Source organism: Cetorhinus maximus, chromosome 19 (genome assembly GCF_964194155.1).
Source record: "Cetorhinus maximus chromosome 19, sCetMax3.hap1.1, whole genome shotgun sequence".
In the NCBI taxonomy this organism is placed as follows: Eukaryota; Metazoa; Chordata; class Chondrichthyes; order Lamniformes; family Cetorhinidae; genus Cetorhinus; species Cetorhinus maximus.
The window spans coordinates 95,424,546-95,441,023 of record NC_135897.1 but is presented as its reverse complement, the minus strand read 5'-3'; the positions used below and the strand labels follow the sequence as shown (position 1 = coordinate 95,441,023).

At 47.3% G+C, this 16,478-nt stretch overlaps 1 protein-coding gene across 1 annotated transcript in view; it reads right to left on the bottom strand.

Moving 5' to 3' along the window:
• Positions 1-16,025, bottom strand: part of LOC144694051 (claudin-1-like) — a 51,204-nt gene extending 35,179 nt beyond the window's left edge. The window contains exon 1 of the mRNA XM_078564411.1: positions 15,774-16,025. Coding sequence (XP_078420537.1) covers positions 15,774-15,996 — 223 coding nt within the window. The 5' untranslated portion in view covers positions 15,997-16,025. The remainder of the gene's footprint in view (positions 1-15,773) is intronic.
• Positions 16,026-16,478: the final 453 nt, after the last annotated feature.

Genomic DNA, 16,478 nt, shown 5'->3' with positions numbered 1-16,478 from the left:
CACCTATAACAAAACCTGACACTGAATCACATAAGGAGATGTTAGGACAGGTGACCAAAAGCTTGGACAAAGAGCTAGATTTTCAGAAGCACTTAAGAGGAAAGAAAGGTGGAGAGGTTTAGACAGGGAATTCCAGAGCTCAGGACTTTGGCAGCTAAAAGCAGGGCCACCAATGGTGGAGGGATTAAGATCGGAGATGCTCAAGAGGCCAGAATTGGAGGATGGGATCATCCTCCCCAGTTTGCAGCAGGCGGGAGAGGAAAATATCGGGAGATCGCAAAAATTGGTTTCACATCATCGTAAAACCAGTTGGCGATTGCCTGCTCCATGCATCAATAGCGGGTCGCATTTCCTGTTGCCACACATCGGGAACCTAATTTCAATACCTTAGCACCTCATTATATGCTCAGCTGGTCAGAATCTTCCCAGCACCATGTTGGCGAGTCTCACAACTGAACATAAACAACGTGTACCTGGTGAGCTGCACTTCACTCGGGGTTTCGAGGTTTGTTTGCCTACCTGGCTTCGGGCAGCACTCAGTCTCAGCGCCAGGCTTCACACACAGCACCACATCACTGTTGGTGGGGCTCACTGGCAGGTCTCTACCTACCAGACCAGCCTTAAGGCGGGGGTGGCTTTTCAACAGCTGCAGGGCTAGGACTTGCTTAGGGAAGGGGGAAAAGTGGCTGCAGGCAAGGGAAGAGGCTGCAGGGTGAGACAGGGGCAGAATCAGGCAATGTTACAGATGTGGAAATGGGCAGTTAGTGTTAGCGGGGGTGTGATTAATAGTTCACATTGGGTACAAAGGAATAATCCTGGCTGTGAAGAGGCTGAGGGTTTTACTGGGGAAGGAGGGTATCCCAGGGTGTGTGTGGGGCACATGTTGATCTGTGCAAGTGGCCTCAGGATGGCGAGGGCTGAGGAGATGAGGCCTGATGGAGATGTGTGGGCATGTGTGAAAATGAATGGTGATGTTCCTTGAGCTGGCAGTGAGTGAGATGCCAGTGAATGTGTGATGGGATTGATTGTGTGAGTTTAGAGTGATGAGATGGTTGCCTTGTGAATGAGATCATTCATCCTCTTTCTGCACTGGATGGCCAATCTCTTCTGTGCAGCATTTGCACTGACCACCACTGCCACCGCCTCCCAAGCCGGAGTGGTGAGATTACTGGACCTCCTGTGGCCAGAGCGGGGGTGGAGGACATCACGGTGGGCCTCTGAAAGGCATTCCAGTGAATTGAACCTTTCTTGGCTTTCAGGGCCATGTCTTCACTGGAGCAGTCCTGGGCTGCGAGCATTGAGAACTGTGTGTGCGGCTGCAGCTTAGACATGGCTCCTGGAGTGAGGAGGTGGTGAGGTAACGGTGTGGAGGGCGATTCAGAGGCTGCGCGCCAGCGAGTTTCCTGTGGCTGCATCATTAATAAAGTGGGAAGCAGACGATACGACGCGAAAATCTACCACATTGTGGCTGGTGGGTAAAATGCAATTCTGGGACAATTCAACCCAGGGGAGTGCAGAGAGTTTTGTGCTGGGGGAGATTACAAAGATAGGGGGCAGGTGAGGCCATGGAGCGATTTGAAAACAAGGATGAGAATTTTAAAATTGAGGTATTGTTAGACTCGGCTCAATGGAGGTCAGTGGGGGCAGGGGTGATGGGTGAACAGGACTTGGTATGAGTTAGGATTCGGGGAGCGGAGTTTTGGAGGGTAGAATGTGAGAATCCAGCCGGGCGTGTTCTGCAATAGTCAAATCAAGAAGCAGCGAAGGCATGGGTGAGGGTTTCAACATCAGGAGCTGAGACAGGGGCAGAATCAGGCAATGTTACAGATGTGGAAATGGGCAGTTAGTGTTAGCAGGGGTGTGATTAATAGTTCACATTGGGTTCAAAGGAATAATCCTGGCTGTGAAGAGTCTGGCTGAGCCTCAGACTGTGACCAGTGAGAGGGATGAAATCAGTGGCGAGGGAATGGAGTCTGCAGATGTCAATCAGTCTGATGATTTAGAGGCAGTGGAGGAATCGAGAGAGAGGGTGGGGAGGTAGAGCTGGGTGTTGTCAGTGTACTTGTGAAAACTGACACTGTTTTCAGATGATTCGGCCCAGAAACAGGATGTAGATGAGAAATAGGAAGGGGTCAGGTGTCAAGGGGAGGTACCAGGGATGAAGGTGAATGAATGGGAAGAGAAGTCATTGCAGGTGATTCTCTGGCTACCACTGGATCGATAAGAATGGAACCAGGTGAGGGCAGTGCCTGCCCTCTCACAGGAAGGAGGGGGAGGATCCAGTTGTCGTGGTCCACGTAGGTACCAATGAGATAGGTAGGGTGAGGAAAGAGATTCTGCTGAGATATTATGAGCAGCTAGGGGCTAAATTCAAAAGCAGAACCTCAAGGGTAACATTCTCTAGATTATTACCTGAGCCACGAGCAAATTGGCACAGAATAAATAAGATGAGGGAGATGAATGTCTGACTCAAATCTTAGTGTGGGAGAAATGGGTTTCAATTCTTGGGGCACTGTCACCAGTACTGGGGAAAGTGGGAGCTATACCGTTGGGACAATCTACACCTGAACCGTACCGGGACCAGAGTTCTTACAAATTGTATAACTAGGGTGGCAAAGAGAGCTTTAAACTAAATAGCGGGGGGCAGGAATTCACCAGACAATTAGACTGCAGCTTCCAAACCCTTGACCACTGTCTTGAAGGACAAGGGCAGCAGATAGATGGGAACACCTCCAAGTCACTCACCATCCTGACTTGGAAATATATCGCCGTTCCTTCACTGTCACTGGGTCAAAATCCTGGAACTCCCTCCCTAACAGCACTGTGGGTGTACCTACGCCACATGGACTGCAGCGGCTCAAGAAGGCAGCTCACCACCACCTTCTCAAGGGCAACTAGGGATGGGCAATAAATGCTGGCCCAGCCAGTGAAGCCCACATCCCGTGAATGAATAAAAAAGGGGATCATGTGAGAGGAGGTATAGTAAAGTAAAGGGAAACAACAAAGTAATAGAGCAGGACAGCAACTTGGGTAATGAGCGGTAGAGAGTGACAGGAAGCGACTGAATATATAATCGTAAGAGTGAACCAGACTGGAGGTTGCAGAAATGATTTTTTAAAAAGAGTTTAAGGCCCTGTATCTGTATGCATACTGCTTTTGTAACAAAAAGGATGAATTGTTAGCACAGAGAGAGATAAATATGTACAACCTGATAGAACTCACAGAGGTGTGGCTGAAAGGTGACCAAGGCTGGGATCTGAATGTTGACATATCGCAACAGGGAAGCTAGGGGAAGGTAGTGGAGTAACTCTGTTAATTAAATATGACATTAGTTCAGTACTGAGAAATTGAGTTGTGATAAGAAATAGTAAAGGGAAGAGGTCACTCCTGGGACTGGTTTTTAGGCCCCCTAACTGTTGTTACACTGTAGGACAGAGTATGCGGGAAGAAATAAATGGGGTGGTATAAGAAAGGTGCCACAATCATCCTGGGTGACTTTAACCTACATGTAGATTGGGAAAATCACATTGGCAATGGTAGCCTGGAAAGTGAGTTCTTAGAGTGTTTTCCGGACAATTTCTTAGCGTGGTACATCCTAGAGGCAACCAGGCGGCAAGCTATTCTAGACCGGGTAATGTGCAATGAGACAGGATTAATCAATAACCTCATGGTGAAGGAGCCTCTAGGTGACAGTGATCACATCATGATCAGTTTGAAAGGGAGAAGAGTGGTTCCAAGACTAGTGTTTTAAACCTAAATAAAGGTAACTATGAGAGTATGAAGGCAGAACTAGCTAAGGCGAACTGGGAAACTAGGTTAAAAGGTAGGACAGTAGAGAGGCAGTGGGAGACTTTCAAGGAGATATTGAATAACGCTCAGAAAAGATTTATCCCAGTGAGAAAGAAAGAAGAATGAAAAGGATGCATCTTCCGTAGCTAGATAAGGAAGTTAAGGATTTTATCAAATTGAAAGACATACTGTACAAATCTGCAAAGATTAGTGGTGGGTCAGACGATTGGACAGATTTTAAGAACCAGCAAAGAATGACTAAAAAAAAAAGAGGCAGAAAGCAGAGCATGAGCGAAAGCAAGCAAGAAACATAAAAACAGGTCGGAAGAGTTTCTACAAGTATTTAAATAGGAAAAGAGTAACTAAAGCTGGTGTTGGTCCACTAGAGAGTGAGTCTGGGGAATTGATAATGGAAAACAAGGAAATGGCGGAGGCATTGAACGGGTATTTTGTGTCTGTCTTCACTGTAGAAGATTTAGAAAACTTCCCAAAGATACTTGAAAGTCCAGATGTGGACGGGAGGGAATTTAAAACAATCACTGTTACCAGAGAAAAGGTGCTGGGAAAACTATTAGACCTAAAGGCTGACAAGGCCCCGGGACCAGGTTGGCTACATCCTCCGGTCTTAAAAGAAGTGGCAGCATTGATAGTACCTGCATTGGATACAATCTTCCAAAATTCCTTAGATTCTGGAAGGGTTCCAGCGGATTGGAAAATAGCTGATGTAACATCTTTCTTCAAGAAAGGAGGGAGGCAGAAAACAGAAAACTATGGAACAGTCAGTCTAAAATCTGTCATAGGGAATTTGCTAGAATCCATTAATAAAGAAGGTTATAGCAGGATACATAGAAAATCAAAATGTGACCCGACAGAGCCAACATGGCTTTATGATCTAGTTTTTTGATGAAGTAACATTTAAGCTGGATAAAGGAAAACCGGTAGAAGTTTGAGGGGGAGGAGGTGGCACTGGGCTGGTAATCCAGAGACCCAGGGTAATGCTGTGGGGGAGCATTCCAAGTTCAAATCCCACCATGATAGATGGCAAAATTTGAATTCAATAAAAATCTGGAATTAAAAGCCTAATGATGACCATGGAACCATTGCCAAAAAGACCCATCTAGTTCACTAATGCCCTTGAGCAGAAGGACATCTGCCATTCTTACCTGGTCTGGCCTACATGTGACTCTAGACCAATAGCAATGTGGTTGACTCTTAAATGCCCTCTGAAATGATCTAATTGTATCAAACTACTGAAAAGCCTAAAGGAATGAAACCAGACAAACTTCCTGGCAACAACCTAGGCACTGGGAAGAACAACAGCAAACTCAGCCCTGTCAGCCCTCCTTACTAACTAACTGGCAGGACAGACCCAGAAGAGGTGGAGGCACAGTGGTATACAGTCAGGAGAGAGTTGCCCTGGGAGTCCTTAACATCAACTCCGGACCCCATGAAGTCTCATGGCATCAGGTCAAACATGGGCAAGGAAACCTCCTGCTGATTACCACGTACCGCCCTCCCTCAGCTGATGAATCAGTGCTCCTCCATGTTGAACACCACTTGGAGGAAGCACTGAGGGTGGCAAGGACACAGAATGTACTCTGGGTGGGGGACTTCAATGCCCATCATCAAGGGTAGCTCGGTAGAACCACTACTGACTGAGCTGGCCGAGTCCTAAAGGACATAGCTGCGAGACTGGGTCTGCAGCAGGTGGTGAGGGAAACAACAAGAGGGAAAAATATACTGGACCTCATCCTCACCAACCTGCCTGCCGCAGATGCATCTGTCCATGACAGTATCGGTAGGAGTGACCGCTGCACAGTCATTGTGGAGACGAAGCCCAATCTCCACATTGGGGATACCCTCCATCGTGTTGTGTGGCACTACCATCCTGCTAAATAGGATCAATTTTGGACAAATCTAGCAACTCAAAACTGGGCAACCTTGAGACACTGTGAGCCATCAGCAGCAGCAGAATTGTACTCGAACACAATCTGTAACCTCATGGCCCAGCATATCCCCCACTCTACCATCACCACCAAGCCAGGGGATCAACCCTGGTTCAATGAAGAGTGCAGGAGGACATGCCAGGAGCAGCACCAGGCAAACCTAAAAATGAGGTGTCAACTTGGTGAAGCTATACCACAGGACTACTTGCGTGCCAAACAGCATAAGCAGCAAGATATAGACAGAGCAAAGAGATCTCACAACCAATAGATCAGAGCTAAGCTCTGCAGTCCTGCCATATCCAGACATGAATGGTGATGGACAATTAAGCAACTCACTGGAGGAGGATGCTCCACAAATATCCCCATCCTTAATGATGGAGGAGCCCATCAAATCAGTGCAAAAGATAAGTCTTAAGTATGTGCAATAATCTTCAGCCAGAAGTGTCGAGTTGATGGTCTATCTTGGCCTCCTACAGAGGTCCCCAGCATCACAGATGCCAGTTTCAACTAATTTGATTCACTCCATGTGATACCAAGAAACAGCTGAAGGCACTGGATACTGCAAAGGCTATGGGCCCTGATAATATTCTGGCAATAGTACTGAAGTCTTGTGCTCCAGAACTTGCCGCACCCCTAGCCAAGCAGTTCCAGTACAGCTACAACACTGGCATCTACCCGGTTATGTGGAAAATTGCCCAGATATGGCCCGTACAGAAAAAGGACAAATCCACCCCAGCCAATTACTGCCTCATCAGTCTACTCTCGATCATCAGTAAAGTAATGGAAAGGGTCATCAACAGTGCTATCAAGCGGCACTTGCTTAGCAATAACATGCTCACTGACACCCAGTTTGGGTTCCGCCAGGGCCACTCAGCTCCTGACCACATTTACAGCCTTGGTTCAAACAAGGACAAAAGAGCTGAACTCCCGAGGTGAGGTGAGAGTGACTGCCCTTGACATCGAGGCAGCAGCTGACCGAGTGTGGCATCAAGGAGCTCGAGCAAAACTGGAGTCAATGGGAATCAGGGGGAAAACTCTCCACTGGTTGGAGTCATACCTAGCACAAAGGACGATGGTTGTGATTGTTGGAGGTCAGCCATCTCAGTTCCAGACTCGGGGCACAGGATAACTGAAGCCAAAACTGAAAAAAATGACATCACAGGAAAGCTGTGACCTGATTGGTTGGTAGGAAATCTGCACCACAATTAAAAAAAAAACACTGCAAAGCCAATTAATAAATTAATTATCTAAGTCAAGATGGCTGGGCAGGTGATGTGCTGTAGCTGTATGATGTGGGAGCTGGCAGATCCCATTGCGAGCCTCAGTGACCACATCTGCAGCAAGTGTTGGTTGCTGGAGGAACTCCGGCTCAGAATTGATGAGCTGGAGTCCGAGCTCCGGACGCTGCGGCACATCTGGGAGAGGGAGAGTTACCTGGACGCTTTGTTTCAGGAGGCGGTCACACCCGGTAGATTAAGTACCTGAAGTTCGGTCAGTGGTCAGGGTCAGCAGGGTGTGACTGCAAGTGAGGCAGGTAGAGGGATCCTGTGTTCAGGAACAGAGGAGCCTCAGCTCTTGACCTTGTCCAACAGGTACGAGGTACTTGCTCCCTGTGTGGATGAGGAACAGGGCTGTAGGGAGGATGAGCCAGCTGACCACGGCACCGTGGCACAGGAGGCCATTCAAGAGGGGGGAGCAAAAAGACAAGTGGTAGTTGTAGGGGATTCTATAATTAGGGGAATTGATAGCTTCCTTTGTAAACAGGATCGAGAGTCCCACATGGTATGTTGCCTGCCCGGTGCCAGGGTGAGGGACATCTCTGACCGGCTTGAAAGGATATTGGAGAGGGAGGGGGAGGATCCAGTTGTTGTGGTCCACGTTGGGACAAATAACATAGGTAAGACTAGGAAAGAGGACATGTTTGGGGATTATCAGGAACTAGGAACTAAATTAAAGAACAGGTCCTCAAGGGTTATAATCTCCGGATTACTACCCGAGCCACGTGCAAATTGGCATAGGGACGCGAGAATAAGGGAAGCAAACACGTGGCTAAAGGAGTGGTGCGGGAAAGAGGGGTTCCATTTCGTGGGGCACTGGCATCAGTATTGGAACAGGAGGGATCTGTACCGTTGGGACGGTCTCCACCTGAACCGATCTGGGACCAATGTTCTAGTGAAAAGGGTAAATAGGGTGGCCAACAGGACTTTAAACTAGAAAGTTGGGGGGTAGGGAAGGGTAAAACTCCAAGACGTATGACTAATGGGAAACAAAGCAGCAGGTTAGCGTGTGGGGGGTGGATTCAACTTCATGGAAAATTATGAAAAAACTGAAAAGAAAGAAGAGCCCAGGAGAGGCTATTTAAGTCTCCAGAACACAAAATAGGACAGAGTGTTTGGAAAGGGCTAGGAATCTAACTTCAAGCACATCAGATAAAGGGACAACAATGAGAAAGGGGACGGGAAATAGAGGACTGAAGGTGTTGTATCTGAATGCACGCAGTATACGAAATAAGGTAAATGAGCTTGTGGCGCAGATTGAAATTGGCAGGTATGATGTGGTGGGCATCACGGAGACATGGCTGCAAGGGGATCAGGACTGGGAGCTAAATATCCAAGGATATACATCCTATTGAAAAGATAGGCAGGTTGGCAGAGGGGGTGGGGTTGCTTTGTTAGTAAGAAATGAAATTAAATCGATAGCAAGAAACGACGTAGGGTCAGATGATGTAGAATCTGTGTGGGTAGAGTTGAGGAACTGCAAAGGTAAAAAAACCATAATGGGAGTTATGTACAGGCCTCCGAACAGTAGTCAGGATGTGGGGCACAAGATATACCAGGAGAGAGAAAAGGCGTGTGAGAAAGGCAAGGTTACAGTGATCAAGGGGGATTTCAATATGCAGGTAGACTGGGAAAATCAGGTTGGTAGTGCATCCCAAGAAAAGGAATTTGTGGAATGTCTACGAGATGGCTTTTTGGAGCAGCTTGTGGTGGAGCCCACTAGGGAACAGGCGATTCTAGATTTAGTGATGTGTAATGAGGCAGATTTGATAAGGGAGCTTAAGGTGAAGGAACCCTTAGGAGGAAGTGACCATAATATGATAGAATTTACCCTGCAATTTGAGAGGAAAAAGCTGGAATCAGATGTAACGGTATTACAGTTGAATAAAGGCAACTACAGAGGTATGAGGGAGGAGCTGGCCAGAATTGACTGGGAGATGAGCCTAGCAGGAAAGACAGTGGGACAGCAATGGCATGAGTTTTTGGGAGTAATTTGGGACACACAGCAAAAATTCATCCCTAGGAAGAAGAAGCATACTAAAGAGAGGACGAGGCAACCATGGCTGACAAGGGAAGTCAGGGACAGCATAAAAGCTAAAGAGAAAGCATACAATGCAGCGAAGAGCAGTGGGAAACTAGGGGATTGGGAAGCCTACAAAGACCAACAGAGGACAGCTAAAAAAGAAATAAGGAGGGAGAAGATTAAATATGAGGGTAAACTAGCCAGTAATATAAAAGAAGATTGCAAGAGTTTTTTTAGATATATAAAGGGTAAGAGAGAGGCAACAGTGGACATTGGGCCGCTGGAAAATGACGCTGGAGAAGTAGTAGTGGGGAACAATGAAATGGCGGAGGAACTGAATAGGTACTTTGCGTCAGTCTTCACAGTGGAAGACACGAGTAACATCCCCAAAGTTCAAGAGAGTCGGGGGGGCAGAGGTGAGTATGGTGGCCATTACCAAGGAGAAGGTGCTAGGAAAACTGAAAGGTCTGAAGGTGGATAAATCACCTGGACCAGATGGATTACACCCCAGAGTTCTGAAGGAGATAGCTGAAGAGATAGTGGAGGCGTTAGTGGTGATCTTTCAGGAATCACTGGAGTCAGGGAGGGTCCCAGAGGACTGGAAAATCGCTAATGTAACCCCCCTGTTTAAGAAGGGAGTGAGGCAAAAGACGGGAAATTACAGGCCGTTTAGCCTGACCTCGATCGTTGATAAGATTTTAGAGTCCATTATTAAGGATGAGATTTCAGAATACTTGGAAGTGCATGGTAAAATCGGGCAAAGTCAGCATGGTTTCATCAAGGGGAGGTCATACCTGACAAATCTGTTAGAATTCTTTGAGGAGGTAACGAGTAGGTTAGACAAAGGAGAGCCAATGGATGTTATCTACTTGGACTTCCAGAAGGCCTTTGACAAGGTGCCACACAGAAGGCTGCTCAGTAAGATAAGAGCCCATGGTGTTAGAGGCAAGGTACTAGCATGGATAGAAGATTGGCTGTCTGGCAGGAGGCAGAGAGTGGGGATAAGGGGGTCCTTCTCAGGATGGCTGCCGGTGACTAGTGGAGTTCAGCAGGGGTCAGTGTTGGGACCACAACTGTTCACTTTATATATTAATGATCTAGATGAAGGAATTGAGGTCATCCTGGCTAAGTTTGCAGATAATACAAAGATAGGTGGAGGGACAGGTAGTATTGAGGAGGCGGGGAGGCTGCAGAAGGATTTGGACAGGTTAGGAGAATGGGCATAGAAGTGGCAGATGGAATACAACGTGGGGAAGTGTGAGGTCATGCACTTTGGTAGGAAGAATAGAGGCATAGACTATTTTCTAAATGGGGAGAGAATTCAGAAATCTGGAGTGCAAAGGGACTTGGGAGTCCTAGTCCAGGATTCTCTTAAGGTTAACTTGCAGGTTGAGTCAGTAGTTAGGAAGGCAAATGCAATGTTGGCATTTATTTTGTGAGGACTAGAATATAAAAGCAGGGATGTGCTGCTGAGGCTTTATAAGGCTCTGGTCAGACCATATTTAGAATATTGTGAGCATTTTGGGCCCCGTATCTCAGGAAGGATGTGCTGGCCCTGGAGAGGGTCCAGAGGAGGTTCACGAGAACGATCCCAGGAATGAAAGGCTTAACATATGAGGAACGTTTGAGGACTCTGGGTCTATACTCGATGGAGTTTAGGAGGATGAGGTGGGATCTGATTGAAACTTACAGAATACTGAAAGGCCTGGATAGAGTGGACGTGGGGAAGATGTTTCCATTAGTAGGAGAGACTAGGACCCGAGGGCACAGCCTTAGAGTAAAGGGAAGACCTTTTAGAACAGAGATGAGGAGAAACTTCTTTAGCCAGAGAGTAGTGAATCTATGGAATTCAATGCCACAGAAGGCTGTGGAGGCCAGGTCATTGAGTGTATTTAAGACGGAGGTAGATAGGTTCTTGATTGGTAAGGGGATCAAAGGTTATGGGGAGAAGGCGGGAGAATGGGGTTGAGAAACTTATCAGCCATGATTGAATGGCAGAGCAGACTTGACGGGCCGAATGGCCTAAGTTCTGCGCCTATGTCTTATGGTCTTATAGGACATCACTGCAGGAGTTCCTCATGGTAGTGTCTAAGTCCAACCATTTTCAGCTGCTTCATCAATGACCTTCCTTCTATCATAAGGTCAGAAGTGGGGATGTTCGCTGATGATTGCACAATGTTCAGCACCATTCGCGACTGCTCTGATACTGAAGCAGTCCATGTCCAAATGCAGCAAGACCTGGACAATATCCAGGCTTGGGCTGACAAGTAACAAGTAACATTCTCACCACACAAGTGCCAGGCAATGACCATCTCCAACAAAAGAGAACCTTTGCATTGCCCCTTGACATTCAATGACTTTACCATCACTGAATCCTCCACGCTCAACATTCTGGGGGTTGCCATTGACCAGAAACTGAACTGGACTAGCCATATAAATGCTGTGGCTACAACAGCAGGTCAGAGGCTGGGAATCCTGCAACAAGTAACCTCCTGACCTCCTGACTCCCCAAAACCTGTCCACCATCTACAAGGCACAAGTCAGGAGTGGGATGGAATACCCCCCACTTGCCTGGATGAGTGCAGCTCCTACAACACTCAAGAAGCTCGACACCATCCAGGACAAAGCAGCCCACTTGATTGGCATCCCATCCAGAAACATTCACTCCCTCCACCACCGACGCACAGTAGCAGCTGTGTGTACCATCTATAAAATGCACTGCAGCAACCCACCAAATCTCCTTCAACAGCACCTTTCAAACCCATGACTGCTACCATCAAGAAGGACAAGAGCAGCAGACACATGGTACCACAGCCACCTGGAAGATCCCTTCCATGCCACTCACCATCTTGACTTAGAAAATATACCCATGTCGCTGGGTCAACATCCTGGAACTTCCTCCCTAACCGCACAGTGGGTGTACCTACACCACAGGGGACAAAATCCTGGAACTCCCTCCCTAACAGCACTGTGGGTGTACCTACACCACATGGACTGCAGCGGTTCAAAAAGGCAGCTCACCAACGCCTTCTCAAGGGCAATTAGGGATGGGCAATAAATGCTGGCCTAGCCAGAGATGCTCACATCCCATGAATGAATAAAAAAGTGTTAGGCTTGGATTTCTAAAAGGACTGGCTAACAAATAGAAGACAGAGTTGGGATATGGGGGGCATTTTCAGGATGGCAACCTGTAACTAGTGGAGTGCCACAGGGATCAGAGCTGGTGCCTCAATTATTTACAATGTATATTAATGACTTGGATGAGGGAAGTGAATGTACTATCACCAAGTTTGTGGATGTCACAAAAATAGGTGGGAAGGCAAGTGGTGAGGATGACACAAGGAGTCTACAGAGGGATATTGACAGGTTAAGTGAGTGGGCAAAAACTTGGCAGATGGAATATAATGTGGCAAAATGTGAGGTTATGCACTTTGGCAGGAAAAATAGAGGAGCTGAATATTATAGAGTCACGGAGTCAGAGATGTCTACAGCACAGAAAAAGGCCCTTTGGCCCATCGAGTCTGCGCCGGTCAAACAAGTACCTAACTATTCTAATTCCACTTTCCAGCACTAGGCCCATAGCCTTGTATGCCATGGCATCACAAGTGCACATCCAAATACTTCTTAAATGTTATGAGGGTTTCTGCCTCTACCACCCTTTCAGGCAGTGAGTTCCAGATTCCCATCACCCTCTGGGTGAAAACATTCTTCCTCACATCCCCTCTAAACCTCCTGCCCCTTGCCTTAAATCTATGCCCCCTGGTTATTGATCCTTCCACCAAGGGGAAAAGTTCCTTCCTGTCTACCCTATCTATGCCCCTCATAATTTTATACACCTCAATCATGTCCCCTCTCAATCTCCTCTGCTCCAGGGAAAATAACCCCAGCCTATCCAATCTCTCCTCATAACTAAAACTCTCCAGCCCAGGCAGCATCCTGGTAAATCTCCTCTGCACTCTCTCCAGTGCAATCACATCCTTCCTATAACGTGGATTCCAGAACTGCACGCAGCACTCTAGCCGTGACCTTTTATACAGTTCTAGCGTAACCTCCCTGCTCTTATATTCAATGCCTTGGCTAATAAAGGCAAGTATCCCATATGCCTTCTTAACCACCTTATTTATCTGTCCCACTACCTTAAGGGACCAGTGGACATGTACACCATTATTATTATTTAAATGGAGAAAGACTGCAGAAGGCTGCACCACAGAGGGATTTGGGCGTCCTTGTACATGAATCCCAAAAAGCTAACATATAAGTTCAACAAGTAATAAGGAAGGCAAATGGAATGTTGGCCTTTATTTCAAAGGGAATGGAGTATAAAAATAGAGAAGTCTTGCTAAAACTATACAAGGCACTAGTAAGACCACACCTAGAATACTGTGAACAGTTTTGGTCCCCTTATCTAAGGAAAGATATACTGGCATTGGAGGCAGTCCAGAGAAGGTTCGCTTGGTTGATCCCGGGTATGGAGGGATTTTCTTATGTGGAGAGGTTGAGTAGGCTGGGCCTGTACTCATTGGAGTTTAGAAGAATGAGAGGTGACCTTATTGAAACATATAAGCTTCTTAGTGGGCTTGACAGGGTAGATGCTGAGAGGTTGTTTCCCCTTGTGGGAGAGTCTAGGACCAGAGGGCATAATCTTGGAATAAGGGGTCACCCATTTAAGACAGAGATGAGGAGGAATTTATTCTCTCAGTGGGTAGTGAACCTGTGGAGTTCTTTACCACAGAGGGCTGTAGAGGCTGGGTCGTTAAGTATATTCAAGGCTGAAGTAGACAGATTTTTAATCAGTAATGGAATCGAGGGTTATGGGGAAAAGGCAGGAAAGTGGAATTGAGGATTATCGGATCAGCCATGATCTCATTGAATGGCGGAGCAGACTTGATGGGCTGAATAGTCTATTTCTGCTCCTGCATCTTATGGTCTTATGAAGAGACCAAATGTATGGTGGCTAAATTTGCTTATGACACCAAGAAAGTGAGTTGTTAAGAGAGGGGAGGGAGTCTGCAAAGGGAAATAGACAGGTTAAGTGAGTGGGCAAATATTTGGCAGAAGATGTATGACTAAGACCTTCTGAAAGAAAAAAATCTCCTTATCGCTGTCTTAAAAGGGAGACCTCCTATTCTTAAACTGTGCCCCCTAGTACTAGTCTCCCCCACAAGAGGAAACACCATCCCAGCACACACCCTATCAAGTCTCCTCAGGACTTGATTTCAATAAGATCACCTTTCATTCTTCGAAACTCCAATGGGTACAGATCCAACGTGTCCAACCTTTCCTCATAAGATAAACCCCTCATCCCAGGAATGAGTTGAGTGAACCTTCTCTACTGCTTCTAAAGCAATGATAATGTGGGAAAATATGAACTTGTCTACTTCAGCAGGAAGGATAGAAAAGCAGAATATTATTTAAATGGAGAGAGATTGAAGAACATGGTGTCAGAGGGACCTGGGTGTCCTGGTACATGAATGACAAAAAGTTAGTCTGCAGGAACAGCAGGTGATCAGGAAGGTAAATGGAATGATGGTGTTTATTACAAGGGGAATGGAATATAAAGGTTGGGAAGTTTTACTGCAGCTGTACAGGGCCTTGGTGAGAGCACATCTGGAATACTGTTTACAGATTGGTCTCCTTATTTGATAAAGGATGTCATTGCTTTAGAAGCAGTAGAGAAGGTTCACTCGACTCATTCCTGGGATGAGGGGTTTATCTTATGAGGAAAGGTTGGACACGTTGGACACGTTGGACCCATTGGAGTTTCGAAGAATGAGAGGTGATCTTATTGAAATCAAGTCCTGAGGAGACTTGGTAGGGTGTGTGCTGGGAGGCTGTTTCCTCTTGTGGGGGAGACGAGAACCAGGGGGCACAGTTGAAGAATAGGAGGTCTCCCTTTTAAGACAGCGATAAGGAGATACTTTTTCTTTCAGAAGGTCTTAGTCTTTGACATTCTCTTCCCCAGAAAGCAGTGGAGGCTGGGCCAACCAATTTATTGAAGGCTGAGTTAGATTTTTATTAGGCAAGGGGTTCAAGAGTTTTGGGGTGGGGGTGGGGGAGGGGAAGGGGTGCGGAGAGGAAAGGGGAGTTGAGACCACAACCAGATCAGCCAAGATCTTATGGAATGGCAGAACAGACTCAAAGGGCCGAAGGGCCTATTCCTGCCCCTAAATCCCATGTCCCTATAATGTGCTACTGCAACAGGCTGAACCAACCGCTCCTGACTGGGTTCACTGGGGGGAAGGAGGGGTTGAAATAACTTGTTGATTGTGAGTGAAGGTTGTAGACAGAAGAGAAGCATCTGTTACTGTCAGTTCCAAGCAGCCCTCCTACCCAGACAAACTGGAGAGCAGAGCCTGGGGCACTTACACAGCAAAACACCAAGTAACTGCGGAACAAAGCGGCAGCCCTGAGAGCAGATCCCAACCCTGTCCATTACCCAAACAGTTCAACCGGACCCGTTAGTTCCCAGGCAGAGGGGGAGGAGAGAGAGAGAGGCCAGGATTTGGATCAAAAGCAGAAAGAGAGCGACCTAAACACAAGTTCTCTCGCCCTGCAGGAACTCAGTCCACCCGAGCTGGTCACTGAGTCCTGGGCCATTTAGCCAGCCAGAGGAGTGAGATTCTCCATCACCCTGTGGGAGGGAGAAGGGGCCAAACATTCTTGGATGAGGGGGTAACGGTGTCCAGGAGAGACTCGACCTCACCCCACCCCTGCTCCCCTAGCCCCACAGTCACTTACTGTCCAGTTTCAGCATCGAGTCGTAGACTTTGCACTGGACCTGCCCAGTGCTCTGGGACACACAAGAGATCCAGAGCCCCTCGTAGATCGACTGAGCGGTCACAATGTTCTCCCCAGCGTAAGAGGAAGTCTTCCATTGCGGCAGAGCTGTGCTGGTAATAATCCCAATCCATCCCAGGAAAGCCAGGGCGAAACCCATTATCTGGAGTCCAGAATTAGCCATTTCGCGATCTTAGCCGAAGCTGCGGAGAAACAAAAATCAGCCTCAACATCTGGTCAAAAATCCAAACTGCTCATTCAAACACTGAACACAATCCCCCAGACCCTCACTCAAATACTGAACACACTCCCCCAGACCCTCACTCAAATACTGAACACACTCCCCCAGACCCTCATTCAAATACTGAACACAATCCCCCAGACCCTCACTCAAATACTGAACACACTCCCCCAGACCCTCACTCAAACACTGAACACAATCCCCCAGACCCTCACTCAAATACTGAACACAATCCCCCAGCCCTCACTCAAATACTGAACACAATCCCCCAGACCCTCACTCAAATACTGAACACAATGCCCCAGACCCTCACAAATACTGAACACACTCCCCCAGACCCTCATTCAAACACTGAACACAATCCCCCAGACCCTCACTCAAATACTGAACACACTCCCCCAGACCCTCACTCAAATACTGAACAC